This window comes from Halichoerus grypus, chromosome 1 (assembly GCF_964656455.1).
Source record: "Halichoerus grypus chromosome 1, mHalGry1.hap1.1, whole genome shotgun sequence".
Lineage (NCBI taxonomy): Eukaryota > Metazoa > Chordata > Mammalia > Carnivora > Phocidae > Halichoerus > Halichoerus grypus.
In genome coordinates, this window is record NC_135712.1 from 67,187,670 (window position 1) to 67,201,330 (window position 13,661).

The 13,661-nt window shown below is 39.2% G+C and overlaps 1 protein-coding gene across 6 annotated transcripts in view; it reads left to right on the forward strand.

Moving 5' to 3' along the window:
* Positions 1 to 598: 598 nt before the first annotated feature.
* Positions 599 to 13,661, forward strand: part of SEC22A (SEC22 homolog A, vesicle trafficking protein) — a 72,847-nt gene continuing 59,784 nt past the window's right edge. The window contains exons 1-4 of one of the 6 annotated variants that reach the window (XM_078066727.1): positions 701 to 716; positions 1,167 to 1,555; positions 6,840 to 6,885; positions 7,951 to 8,151. In XM_078066727.1, the coding sequence (XP_077922853.1) occupies positions 6,884 to 6,885; positions 7,951 to 8,151 (203 nt within the window). In that variant the 5' untranslated portion in view covers positions 701 to 716; positions 1,167 to 1,555; positions 6,840 to 6,883. Of the gene's footprint in view, positions 717 to 783; positions 911 to 1,166; positions 1,556 to 3,780; positions 3,839 to 6,839; positions 6,886 to 7,619; positions 7,756 to 7,950; positions 8,152 to 13,661 lie in introns of those variants that run through there. The other 5 variants (XM_078066735.1, XM_036119890.2, XM_036119888.2 and 2 more) reach the window with 5 other exon arrangements.

Here is a 13,661-nt window from a genome sequence, read left to right on the forward strand (position 1 = left end):
CCACTAATTTTCCTTCATAGTACTGATGACAATTTATAATTATGTAATGATTTATGCTTTAACGTCTCTTGCTCCTATTGCACTTTAGATTCCATCCAGTGGTTATGTTTGTTCCTGTAACCCAATGCCTAACACCGTGCTTTGCACGTGGTACACAGTCATTAAGTGCTTATTTAACAATGCATGACCCATGCAAAGGTTGGAAGGGGCCGCAGGGTCTGCATCTGCCATTTCTCTGCCAAGGTTAGGTGCTTCCTCTTGTGTGGTGATAGATGGGGCAAGTCCTTTTCTTGCTCACTCAGAGGGGGCTTTTCCCCCCTGCTGCTTGGGTAAGTGTTTGCTGTAGGGCCGCGTGAGAGACAAACTGCCTCCAGACACAAGCGGCAGGCAGAAGAGATTAGCTTTATTTGTGAGAGACAGCATTAGCTGTCAATGTCACCAGAGGACTTTGCAACCTCTTGGCGCAGGTGCGTGAAAAGCTGCCAATCTTTCCTGGATGGGGGCGGGACTACATCGGGCCCCAGGAGGGGGCGGGTCAGTGTGTCCTTCCCACAGAACCTGATTGGCCCGGGTGAGCCAAAGAAACGGGGGCGGAGCTTGATCCCGTCGGACGCCAGCCACGTTGAACGCGGGGCTGCCCCGCAGAAAGGCCACTCCCTGGCCCCACAATGCATTGCGAGTCGCGTCACTCGGAGCGGCGGGTCCCGACTCGACAGGTATGATCTGATCTTTCGGAGTTCTCGTTCCTCCCCTGTTAGGGTCGCTCGAACCCCTGGTAGGCGTTCCCCTCGCTCTTCCTGCTAGCCGCCACGGCCCTCACCCTCGGGACTACAGACCTCCCCCAGGACAGGAACCCAGCGCGTGCCGTGGGGCGGGAGCCCGGTGGTTGGAGCCGCGGAGCTCTGGAGAGGTGGGATAGCGGGGGCTTCGTCCCCTTCGACTTGAAGGGGACTGTGGGTCCGCGCGAGCGGCGGTTGCCCCTCGGCTGACCTCTCTTGGGTATGGGGCAGGCCAAGCAGGGGGTTCCGGGGGAGGGACAGTCGCTGTGGGCTGCCAGCAGTGGGGGGCATTCCCTGGAGCCCAGTTGTTAGAGACACGGTAATCCACCTAGGCTACTTAGATGGTCCAGAGAGCTTGACGTGGCATTTACTATTTTTTAAACGCAGGGTGGGATTTGAACCAGTGGCTTACTTCGCGTTCCGTGGGGATTTAATGGGCATTGAGCCCAGAGATTTGCCCGCGTTCGCCAACAGAAACCTTTTAAGGCCCTGTTAATGGCACTTTGGAAGCGATGTGGCTTAAAGGAGACCTGAGCAATTGGCTCGGCAGGTGGAAGAGGGCTCCGGAATAGGAGGCCGAGCTCCAGCTGACTTGAATCTCTCTGCCAGCGAAAACAGCTTTGGACTTTTCTCCGCCTTAGTTTCCTGGATCATCCGCTGGGGCGGTTGGACAGCTTGAGAACCAGTGCCTCCTATGCGTATACAGCCAAGGCAAAGTCCGGGGCTAGAGTATCAGTCAGCCACCAGACGGGAGATGTTGTGATCCCAGCTAACAGGTGGAACAACTACTTTTCTAAAGTCTGAATTTGCTCACGTGCTGAGATTATAAGGAGTTAGGCAGTACTTGAAATAGTACCTGTACTTTCCATTGTTGAAGGTAGTTCAGTATTTGAATCTGATATGTGACCATGACCTAAGTTAATGGGACATCTGGGCATTTTCTGTGTTGAGAACCATGATATCAGTTTAGTGATTTTTTTTGTGTGTGTGTGTATGAACTGATTTAAAAAAAATCTATATTTTATATTGATGTTTAAAAGAAGCATAGGTCTTACCAAAGTATCCATATACTTGAGTAGGAAGCTTGGAAATGTTGTGAGGCCGTGTCTCATTGGGTGGTTAGAGTTAGGCCTGCATTTAAATCTGTCACTTACAGATGTAGGAATTGAATAAATTACTTTTCTGAGCTTGAATTTCCTCAAAGGTAAAATAGAACTGATAATATCTCTCTCACAGGTTATCGGAAGGCTTAAATGAGGTAGTGTATAAAGTGCCTGGTAAATAGAGGGCAGTCAGTTAATATAATAATAAACAATATTGTATTTTTGTTCTTCAAGGTGATGTTTCAGGTTCTTTATGTATTCCTATCAGGTAGATACTGTTAGTATTTTTAAAACAATCCTATGAGATACATAATATTAGTGACCACATTTTACAGGTGCTCAAGTTCACAGCACAGGGGTGGAGCCAGTTTTTGAACCCAGGTGTATATTCCAGAGTCCATCCTGTTAACTGTTATACTGCCTCTTAAAGAAAATGTAAGGTGGTCTTTTATTATTTCAAAATTAGTAGCTAGGTAGCTTCTGTATCACCAGGTTCTTGCCCCTTGTGGGTTTTAGGAGACCGATGTAGCACAGCGATGTGGAGATACAAGAAATTTAGGTTTAAGCACCAGTTCTGCTATATATTTGCAATGTGACATTGAGAATGGGACCTTCAATTTCCTCATCTGTAAAATGGAGGTTATACCTGCCTCACTGTTTGTAAACTGTGAGGTGCTGCATAACTGTTGGGGATTGACACATTTGTGCATGTGTTGGGGGCCCTGTTCCTAGTTGTGGGTATAATCTCCTCTGGAGCCTGAGGTCTTACACATACTGTGTAGTACAAGCACCTGTAATAGGAGTATTGAAGGCTGTTGGTAAGGTGAGGGGCATAGGCAAAGCTGCAAAATAAATTCTGATTGTCTTTGGTACCCTTTCCCCTTTTCCTCTTCAAGCTGTTTTTCACGTGTCTTTCTGTTAACCTATGGCTGTGCAAAGTCCTTCCCTTTTCTCTCAATCTTGCTCCCACCCTACACATCACAATTAATAGAGCTTTCTCTCCCAGTAACCCCCCGCTCCCAATTCCCACAGATCTCAGCTAGCATTTTCAATAAAATATGTACCAAGGTAGTGTTTCACATGCAAGATAATTTGAGTGATAAGTAGATGAACATTTTAAAAAATTTTCCAAAAAATTTAACACATACATATTTGGATGAAACAACAACAAAAAAATCTCTAGGAGAAAAACCTCTAACATCTCAAAACTGATTTCACAGATATTTTTGCTAAGGATAGGGCAAAAAAATAAGTCAATTGAAAGACCTACATTAGGTAAATAATAGTACAGGTAAGATGTAGATATGGTATGACTTCTGAAAATGGGGGTGTCTGGGTGGCTCAGTCGGATTAAGCAGCTGGCTCTTGATTTGGGCTCAGGCCATGATCTCAGGGTAGTGAGATTGAGCCCTGCGTCAGGCTCTAAGCTCAGTGTGGAGTCTGCTTGAGATTCTCTCTTTCCCTCTCTCCCTCCCCTCGCTTGTTCTCTCTCTCTCAAATAAATAAATAAAATCTTAAAAAAAAATAATTCTGAAAATGGTACTTGGATGATTTAAGTTTGGGAAATAAATAAGATATGAGTGGTTAACCCGATATGAAATGTTTTTATCTTTTATGAAAACATCTTGCTGGAAAGTAGATATAAAATATATGTTGGGTTTTGTTAATTACTTTTTGAGAAAGTGCCTTCCTGGTGGCCCACAGTCATTACCCCACAAGGTTCTGAGGAAGAGGTCAGCATCCTGTTATCCTGGAACTAAACAGTTGCTAACCATTGGCATAGTGGGAGTTTATTTTCCTCAGTGTCTACATAAATGTTTTCCCAGACTTACCCAGATTCTAATTTGGGCTTTTTCCTTTACCAGTTGCTGTTGAGGAAAGGATGTCCAGGTCACTACTCAGATTCCCTGTGAGTTTTCTGCTGTCTAGAGACATATATTTTTTTCAGTGTTAAAGGTGAGGAAAAATGGATCATGGCCTAAAAATGTATCTGTGGCCCTGATAAAACTACTGTTGCTCCTGAATCTTCCCATGCACATGGTAACCTCTTGATTTCCTCAGTTCCCATCAATTTTTCCTTGGTTTTCCCAACCACCACCGTGCCTAGACTCTAAGGGTATTCTAACCCTAGCTCGGCCTTTATGTGGACAGATACCTTTTTCTACTAGCATAGTCCAGATGAGATTGGAGTGGGTTTTTTGTTGCTGTTGTTGTTGTTGTTGTTGTTTTAAGGAACTGCATTAAGAATCCAAAGTAGAAACAGAAAAGAGGGGAGAGGTAGTAGTTGATAGAAGAGAGATTGCTTATCCTAAAGTGATTGAAGTCCAAATTAGTCAAGCCTGACATTGTTCATTGGGCAGTCATGACAGTTTCTTTTGCTAGCTCACTGGTTTGGATATTAGGTCCAATGACTCTGGGAGGAAGAAATTTAGCTTTTTCTCCTCAGAGGAATTTTATCTACTGATAGAAGCAGTTTTCTGACAACCTTTTAAGAATCTTGACAGGGACTATCAATGCTGTGTTGTGGGTTTGGTTACAAGCCTAAGTGTGTTAGGAATATCTGAAATGCAAGTTTGTCTAACTATAGTTTTCTAGTTAGTTAAGTGGTGGGTGACACAACTTGTGTTTGCTCTTTTCATCTGAATTTCTTTAATTCTGGATTGATGGTCCCTGAGGGTAGGAACTGTGTATTCCTAATGTCTCCCATAGTCCCTGGCATATAGTACCTACTCAATAAATGTTTGTTAAATGAATGGAACTTATAGGTTGGTATTTGTTTCTTAGTATATGTTTTAGGAAATACGAATCATATCCTTTGTTTTTAATTCATAAAAAAGAAAAGAGTAACAAGATTACATGAAAATTGGCACTCTATAATAAAGATTACTCCTAATATTTCTGTTGCAATCCTAGAAAGGTCAGGCATAAAAGAATGCAGTCTACTCTGTACCTCTGAAACAAATAATACATTATGTGTTAAAAAAAAAAAAAGAAGATAGTAGGAAGGGAAAAATGAAGGGGGGGGAATCGGAGGGGTAGATGAACCATGAGCGACTATGGACTCTGAGAAACAAACTGAGGGTTCTAGAGGGGAGGGGGGTGGGGGATGGGTTAGCCTGGTGATGGGTATTAAAGAGGGCACGTACTGAATGGAGCACTGGGTGTTATACGCAGATAATGAATCATGGAACACTACATCAAAAACTAATGATGTAATGTATGGTGATTAACATAACATAATAATAAAAAAAAGCTATAGCAAGGAGAAAAAAGAATGCAGTCTACTTTTAAATACTAAGAATATGGGTGTTTGGAAACTATTAAGTCACAACCCTGCCCTCATGTTAATTCCCAGAGTAATCATTGTGTTGCAGTAAACTTCAGAAAGAAAAAATTTTATATTTAAATAATAAATGCCTGAGGGTACGAAGTAAGACATTTTCCTACTTATACTTAGGCTAAATCTCATAATTATGGTTTAATAATTAATAAAACATAGTAAATTTTTAAAATGGGTTTGTAGTTTAAGTATTATCCCTTGAAGAATCCCAGCTTTCTCTTGGTACTGCTTTTGGAAAGGAAACTGATTGAATAGGAAAAAAAAATGATTTGAATATGTTATGTTGGACTTCCGTTAGAAGATCCCGTTATGGTAAAGGCTAATTTAATTCCTGTTGGGTTTTTTTCCTTTTAAATGAATGAAGGAGAAAAATATGATATATTAATATCTAGCTATTCCTTTCATTTCCTCATGAAAAGAGGAAAAGGGGGAGTAAATTTAATGCATTAACTTTGTCGTTTGGGTTAATTTTTCGTGTCACTCAGTTACATCATGAGTAGACAGTCAGATTGCAACTTTACACAGCAATGAAAACGAGGAACTATAGTACTAATTTCCAAAGTCGGTACCAGTTGGTTTTCTTTGGCATTTACATAACAAACTCAGTTTTTCATTTTTGGAATGAGATAATATTGAGCTATCTGAACAGGACAGGTGAAGATTTAGTCTCTGGGATACAATATCTTGAAAAAAGCCTATGAAATTGTTTTCAGAATTTTCAGTTTTCACCATTTATCCTACTGCTAGTGAAGCAGTATTTAGTGGCATTGTTCTCAGAAGACCTGGCAAGAAAGAGTTATCACTTAATTTCAGACTGTGAACATGTTTTAATTTAGTGTTTTTCAAAGTATGATCCGTAGACACTGAGCATAGTAATTACCTGGGAATTTGTTAAAAATGGAAGATTCTCAAGCTCTAACTCGTAGTCAATGGATCAGAATTTGGGGGCACGGGGAGGTTCAGAAATCTGCATTTCTAAGCAAACTTCCAATGGTTTTTCTACAAGCTAAAATTTGAGCAACATTGTATAGTTTTTAGCAAAGTTTCTGTTTACCTGATTTCTTTCAGACCCAGCCTGTGAAGTCCTTTTATTTACTTTTGTGAAGTTTGATCAGAATATAATAAAATAAGCCATTATGGTTTATTTTCTGGTAAAGACATTGAGAGCAATATTAAAACCAGTATTCCTTTAGCTTTAAGACTTACTATAAATAATTTTTTGTTGTTGTTTAAAGATATCTTTATTTTAGAGAGACAGAGAGTGTGCATCAGTGGGGCGAGGGGCAGAGGGAGAGAGAGAATCCCAAGCAGACTCCCTGCTGAGTGGGGAGCCTGACAGGGTGCTCAATTTCAAGACCCTGAGATCATGACCTGAACTGAAATCAAGAGTTGGACGCTCAACTGACTGAGCCACACAGGCACCCCAGTAAAACTTTTTTTCTGATTATAAAAGTAACATATGCCCACTATGGAATATTTTGAAAATTTAGGAAATTATAAAATAACAATCACCCATGATACTATTTTCTGGAGATAAGCATTATTATAATTTTAGCATGTTTCCTTCTGATATCTGTTTCTCCATTTATCCCTCCCTTTTTCTCTTTGTCTTTATAGAAAGCAACATTTGCAGTTTTTATCCTGCTTTTTTTCTGATTTATATGTAAGCATTTTACTACATTATTGAACTCTTTTTCATAAACATGACTGTTCTTCGTTATATTCCATCATAGGGGTGTACTATAATTTATTTAACCATTCCCCTATTGTTGGATGTTTAGATTGTTTTTGGTTATTTCTGTGAAAGAATGCCTTTCTGTTTAAAATTTTTTTTAAACTTTATTTTATTATGTTAGTCACCATACAGTACATCATTAGTTTTTGATGTAGTGATCCACGGTTCATTGTTTTCGTATAACACCCAGTGCTCTATGCGGTATATGCCCTCCTTAATACCCATCACCGGGCTAACCCATCCCCCCCACCCAAAACCCTCAGTTTGTTTCTCAGAGTCCATAGTCTCTCATGGTTCGTCTCTCCCTCCGATTCCCCCCCTTCATTTTTCTCTTCCTTCTCCTAATGTCCTCCATGCTATTCCTTATGTTCCACAAATAAGTGAAACCATATAATAATTGACTTTCTCTGCTTGACTTATTTCACTTAGCATAATCTGTTTAAAATTTTGTTTGAATCTGATTACTTCCCTTAGGGTATGGTTATATATTTATATTGCTCTTGTGGTCAAAGGGCATCAGTATTTTTACACTCTTTTGAATATCACCAAATTATTTTTGAGAATGATGTTTACTCCAATATTTACTTCTCCAAATACTTATAAGAATGCCAAAAAGAAGCATGTATTATTTAAAATTTTTTTTTTCTAAATATTTATTTTAGAGAGTGAGCGCATGCACTGGAGGAGAGGCAGAGGGGGAGGGAGAGGGACAAGCAAACTCCACCCTGAGTGCAGAGGCTGATGTGGTGCTGAATCTCAGGACCCTGAGATAATGACCTAAGCTGAAATCAGGAGCAGGTAACTCAATCGACTGAGCCACCCCGGTGCTCCAACAGTTTTTATTTTTTAAAAGCTAATTTGTTAAGGAAAGTGTAGTATGTCATTGTTTTAATTAGTGAATCTTTGATTATTAGTGAGTTGAACATTTTTGCACTGTTCATCAGGTTTGGCTTTCATTTTTTATCTAACCCAAATTGTTTTATTTTGTTTTAGGTATCCTCTGCTGGTTGAAATGTCTATGATTTTATCTGCGTCAGTCATTCGTGTCAGAGATGGGCTGCCACTTTCTGCTTCTACTGACTATGAACAAGGCACAGGCGTGCAGGAGTGCAGGAAGTATTTTAAAATGCTCTCGAAGAAACTTGCTCAGCTTCCTGATAGATGTACACTGAAAACTGGACATTATAACATTAAGTAAGACTTCAGTTTCCTCCATTAGAATCATTTGCCTAGTGGTTGCCTTTTGCATGAAATTTAAGTGGTTGTTGTCAAAAGTAGTGATTGGTTAGTTTAGGAAAGTGTTCAAGTCAAGAATCATGTGGTTCTGAACTAAACAGTAGCCATCATGTAGGAGAGAGCTTCATTATTGAGATGATGGATGAGCCATGTCCTGAAGAATAGTAAGATTTGGCTAAGACAGAGAAGTTGGCATTCCAAGTATAGAGAGGAGAAGCAGAATAAGTAAAGAATGACTTGGCCTTGGGGGTGTATTCACCTGTTTGGTGTAGTGAATGGTGATTTAGGGATAGTTATGGGAAATGTGAGATAATTAGTGTGGGGCCAGATCCTGGATTTCCCTGCAAGTTCAGACTGAGGGATGTCACTTTGATGTAATAGGTTATAGGAAGCTGTTACTGCAGGTTTGAGGGAAGTGACTTGCTAAAAAACAATGCTCAGGCAGTGAAATATAAGGTGAAATAGAAAGTCTGAGAGAGATTAACTTATAATTAGGACCTAACCTAGTAAGATGTAAGTGCAAATGAAAAAGAAAATGCCAGTCACAAAGACACTTCAAAAGAAGAAATGGTTAAGCCTGATAAGATGGAATGCCAGAGATGAAGAGATGGAATACCAAAGATGACTTTGAAGCCTTGGAATTGGACAGAATGAGCTCTTTGGGAAGGGTTGCTTATAGGGGTGAAGAAGAAGAGAAAGATAACTAGGCACGATTTTGAATATTTTATTTGAGGTTGTGACTAGGCAGCCCAATTGAGATGGGATAGAGATTTTGGAATCATTCACATAGAAGTTGAAACTGTGAGGGTAGTAATGCCCACTGAGTTTCTGAGAGGCCAGAATAGAACCTTAGAGAATGTCCATAATTACTTAGATTAACTAGGTAATGGTAAGATAATGAGCTTTTATCTTAAACTGGGTTTTTAAAGGGTTTAACTGGAAAATGTGGTGATGATGGTTAAAATATATCTAAAATTATGTCTAACCTATTTCTGTTTTATGGAGAAAAACTTGCAACATTTTAATATTCTATTTAATAGGCTCTTTTAGTACCCTTGGTCATTATTCTGAGTTTCAGTTGATACTGTATAGTACTGTAGACCTATGTCAACATTATAGAGGATTGTTTGAACATATATTAATTCTGACAGATATCCTGGACTTGAAAGAACAATTTTTTGCAAATATTTTTCTTCCTCTCTCTTACTCTCTTAAGAGTATCATGTGGTAAATTTTTAATACCCCTCCAATTCTAATTGTTTTGAATTCTAGATTATGTATTATTTTTTTGTACCCCATCTTATTCCACAAAGGATGTGAGGCAGTTCACAAAAAAAAAAAATAATTCAAGAGCACAGGAAAGAGAATCATATGAAAGTAGAGATAAAGATAGGAGAATAATAAACTGAAGTAACATTTCCTTCTGGAGATGCAACTACATAGTCCATTCATTTGTTGGAAAAGGGCTGGAAATATTTCTCTGAGCTTCCTCATGGCCAAAACAAAGGAGGATAATGAATCATTTACAGGATTCGGTGTCCATTGGATAAAAACATTGCTCTTCATGTTCCTGAGACCTGATGTACGTAAAGAGGGACAGCATTTGGATAGCATTCTTCCAGCAGCCATAACAATGAGCTTTTTATGATTTTTCTTAATATCCCTTAGTGTAAGCAAATGTCACGATACAAAAAAGCAATTTTATGAGACAGTTTAGGAGTGAGATGGATCAGCAGTGGTCTAATCTGGCCTGATCTAAGAATACAATTTAGAAATGTCTAAAGGAATAAATAGATTACATGGCCTTCGGAACCACTCAGAGAAAAGCCTCTATGCATGTTATTTTTGTAATTAAGTTTTTAAAAAGGATTGAACAGCAGAGAAGTTTTAGTTCTAGTTCCTGACAAGAACCTGGACTTTATATGTTTTCTATCATAGATTAGAGGACTTGTTGATTGTTTCCTAGTTTATTGAGGTTTTCATGCTGTATGACAGTACATTTAGACTGAATTATAAAGTCACTCTGAAACTGGGAGTTTATATGTTACCTGAGTTATTTATTTTATTTATTTTTTTTTAAAGATTATTTATTTATTTGACAGAGAGACAGCTAGAGAGGGAACACAAGCAGGGGGAGTGGGGGAGGGAGAAGCAGGCTTCCCACTGAGCAGGGAGCCCGATGCGGGGCTCGATCCCCAGGACCCTGAGATCACGACCTGAGCCGAAGGCAGATGCTTAACCAACTGAGCCCCCCAGGCGCCCCTACTGAGTTAAAGTTCTCTTGTGACACCTCTTTTTCTAACTGCCCATGAGCTTGTGAGATAAAACTCACAGATCTGCAGTTGTAGCATCGTAGCACAGCCCAGAACTGGCACCAGGCTGCCTGTCTGCCTTGTCAAAGCCTGGCCTAGAGCCTGCTTCTTTTGAATCACCTTTTTTGCTACTACTATTTCATTTCTCTCATGATCTCACTCATTACACAGATTGTCTGTAGAACTTGTTTTATTGTTTTATCATTTATATTCTTATTTTAAATTTATTTTTAAATTTTTGTATCCTTCCTCTATAGTTAGATAACTTACTGAGATACTTGATCTGTTCTGGCTTATAAGTGATTCCTCATCTCTTAACACTGCATTTCAAATTTCTGTAAAAATTGAGGTGCTCTTTGCAGAATACCACTGAGAACCAAAATAAAGTAGCTTAAGTATGTAGATATATGCTAAATCAGATGGTACCTCACAGTGGATTCTAGTTGAATAGGTAGAGGAAGACCATAGCGTTTGAGAAAAAAATTAGAATAACATTTTAAAATTAAAATTCCGGGGTGCCTGGGTGGCTCACTTGGTTAACATCCAACTCTTGGTTTCGGCTCAGGTCATGATCTCACGGATTGTGGGATTGAGCCCCACATCAGGCTCTGTGCTCAGCAGGGAGTCTGCTTGAGATTCTCTCCCTCTGCCCTTCCTCCTACTCCTGCGTGCACACTCTTACTCTCTCTCTCAAATAAATCTTTAAAAAAATATTTTAAAAAACAGGAAAAAATCAAGAAAATTCCTTTAATATCCCCCCACACACACACTCCCAGTGTGTTGGGAAAATGATGAACTTTATCAGATTGTAGCAGCTAAATACTTGAGTTTAGCTAATGGAGCCCATTTTGTGGCGCTTAGGCTGGCACAATGCCTTGCACATACAATTCTAACTGCTAAATGAGGGATGGTTGTTTTGGGGGTATGGCAATGTTCAGAGTGCCATGGAGTTAAGTCTTAATTTTCTCCAAAATACTTCAGTTTGGCTTATTGATTAGTGAGTGGTTGGGGGATGCATAATCTAGTTTTGTGATTTCTTCTCATATTACAGTTGAATCCTTGAACAACATGGGTTTGAACCGCATGGGTCCATTTATAATTCTTTTCAGTAAATACAGTATAGTACTATAAATGTATTTTCTCTTCCTTATGATTTTTTAAATAACACTTTATTTTCTCTAGCTTACTTTATTGTATGAATACAGTATGTAATATGCAAAATACGTGTTGACTGTGTTATTGGTAAGGCTTTCAATCAACAGTAGGCTATTAGTAGTCAAGTTTTTGGGGGTCAAAAATTATGCTGATTTTTGACTGTGCAGGATATTGGCATCCCTAACCCCAGCATTGTTCAAGGATCAGCTGTACATAGTGATGGTACAGTTCTTTCTGGGTAAAACTTTAAGGAATTTATCTGTTTCATAAGTTGAAGGATACTTTCCTAAAGTTGTCATAAATGTTTAATATATAAACCTATGTCAGAACTTAGGAAACAATGATGACTAAAGCAATAATTATGAACCATATGAAATTAAGTTGTGTCCTATGAGATCTTAAACTTTGAGATTGGTTTTGGAGGTTTGAAAATCATAGTGGTACATTTTGAGATCTCTTTAAACATTGAGATACTGATCTTATGAAAATACAAACTGCTTTGGGAGGTCAGTGACACTCTATTGTGAATTTTAGTGCAAGAAATAAAATTTCTTAGTTCTTCCACTGTGAATTCTTTTGAAGTCTGATAATATCTGTGAGCCTTATAGGTTCTCTCTTTACCTGAGTCCTTACTTTCTCCATATTAGTCCACAAACTGCTACCTCCAGTCGGGAATGCTATTTTAGGCTTACCTGCCTTTTGTTTTTAGTTTCTGGCAGTGCTTTTCTTTCACTCTTTGGTGCTATTTTCTGATTACAGGAATAACAACTTCAACAATGACCCATTTATTAAGTACCTGCAGTTGCCAGGCACTTTTCTTATTATTCAGTTTTGCAACAGTTCTGTGAATAGTTAATATATAGAGCTTTTTCCCATTGTTGAGGGCAGAAACACAACTCACACTAGTTTAAGCAAAAAAAGGGTATTGTGAAGGTTAGGAGGGCTTCTGAATTGGCTGGAGCCAGGGACTCAGATGTTGTTATCAGGAATCTTTATCTCATTTCTCCACTTTCTCTCCTTTTGCAGATAGGTATTCTCCATGTATGGAAAACACTGTACGGGCAGCTGCAGGCATACTTCATTTCAGCTGAGTACCCCTTTTCCTCCATGTTTCAAGGAAAGGACTTAATTAATTAGCCTTGCTGTGTCATGGTACATCTCTAAAATAGCATTGTAGTCAGAGGGCCGAGGTACTCTTAGTTGGATCCTGGATCATGTGTCTACCCAGTGGGTGAGCAGCTTTACCAAAGTCATATAAAATAGGTAGTAGGGCTGGAGATAATTCCCCAAAGGCAAAGAGAAATGGGATGTTGGGCAGATAGCCATTATGGTACTACTGCCCCCCCCCCCGCCTTTTTCTTTTTTTACAGATGAGGAAACTAAGATTTAGGGATGTAAAGAAACTTGTTCATAGTCACAAAGCTAATAAGTGGTATATCTGTACCATAGTCTTTTGGCTTCGGCATTCACATTATTCTCTGGTAAAAGAAAGAGTTGCCTCCCTTTACCTTTAGCCTCTCTCTTTACGGGGTGCGTGTGTAATTCTCCTAGTTCTTTTTACTTTTTATGGAGAGAAAAATTAACCAGGGAAGAGAATTAAGTGAAAGTTATCCCCCTCTCCTTTTTTTGGTTGAGAAATAATGAGGACTAGAGTATGGGTGAGGAGACAGCATTATCTTGGAGACTAGTTGTTTCGTGGAGAGGGGGCATGGCAGGGACACGCAACCCTCCACTAGCTACCAAACCACTTGGGGGAAGAAGATAACCTATGTATCCTGCTTTACTGTTTTGTCTCATTACAGCATCATATTACTTTTCTACTGCTTATTGTAAAATCTACAGCTGTTCAGCACCACATATGTTAAATAGGCTCTTATGAACTCCTTTAGGAACCTCATTACTCATACTGTGGAAAAATGAGTTCTAGGTGCAATGAAGTTTGGGGATACCACATAGAGTTAAATGAGGGATTATCTATGATTGATTATCTAAGAAAGTCAA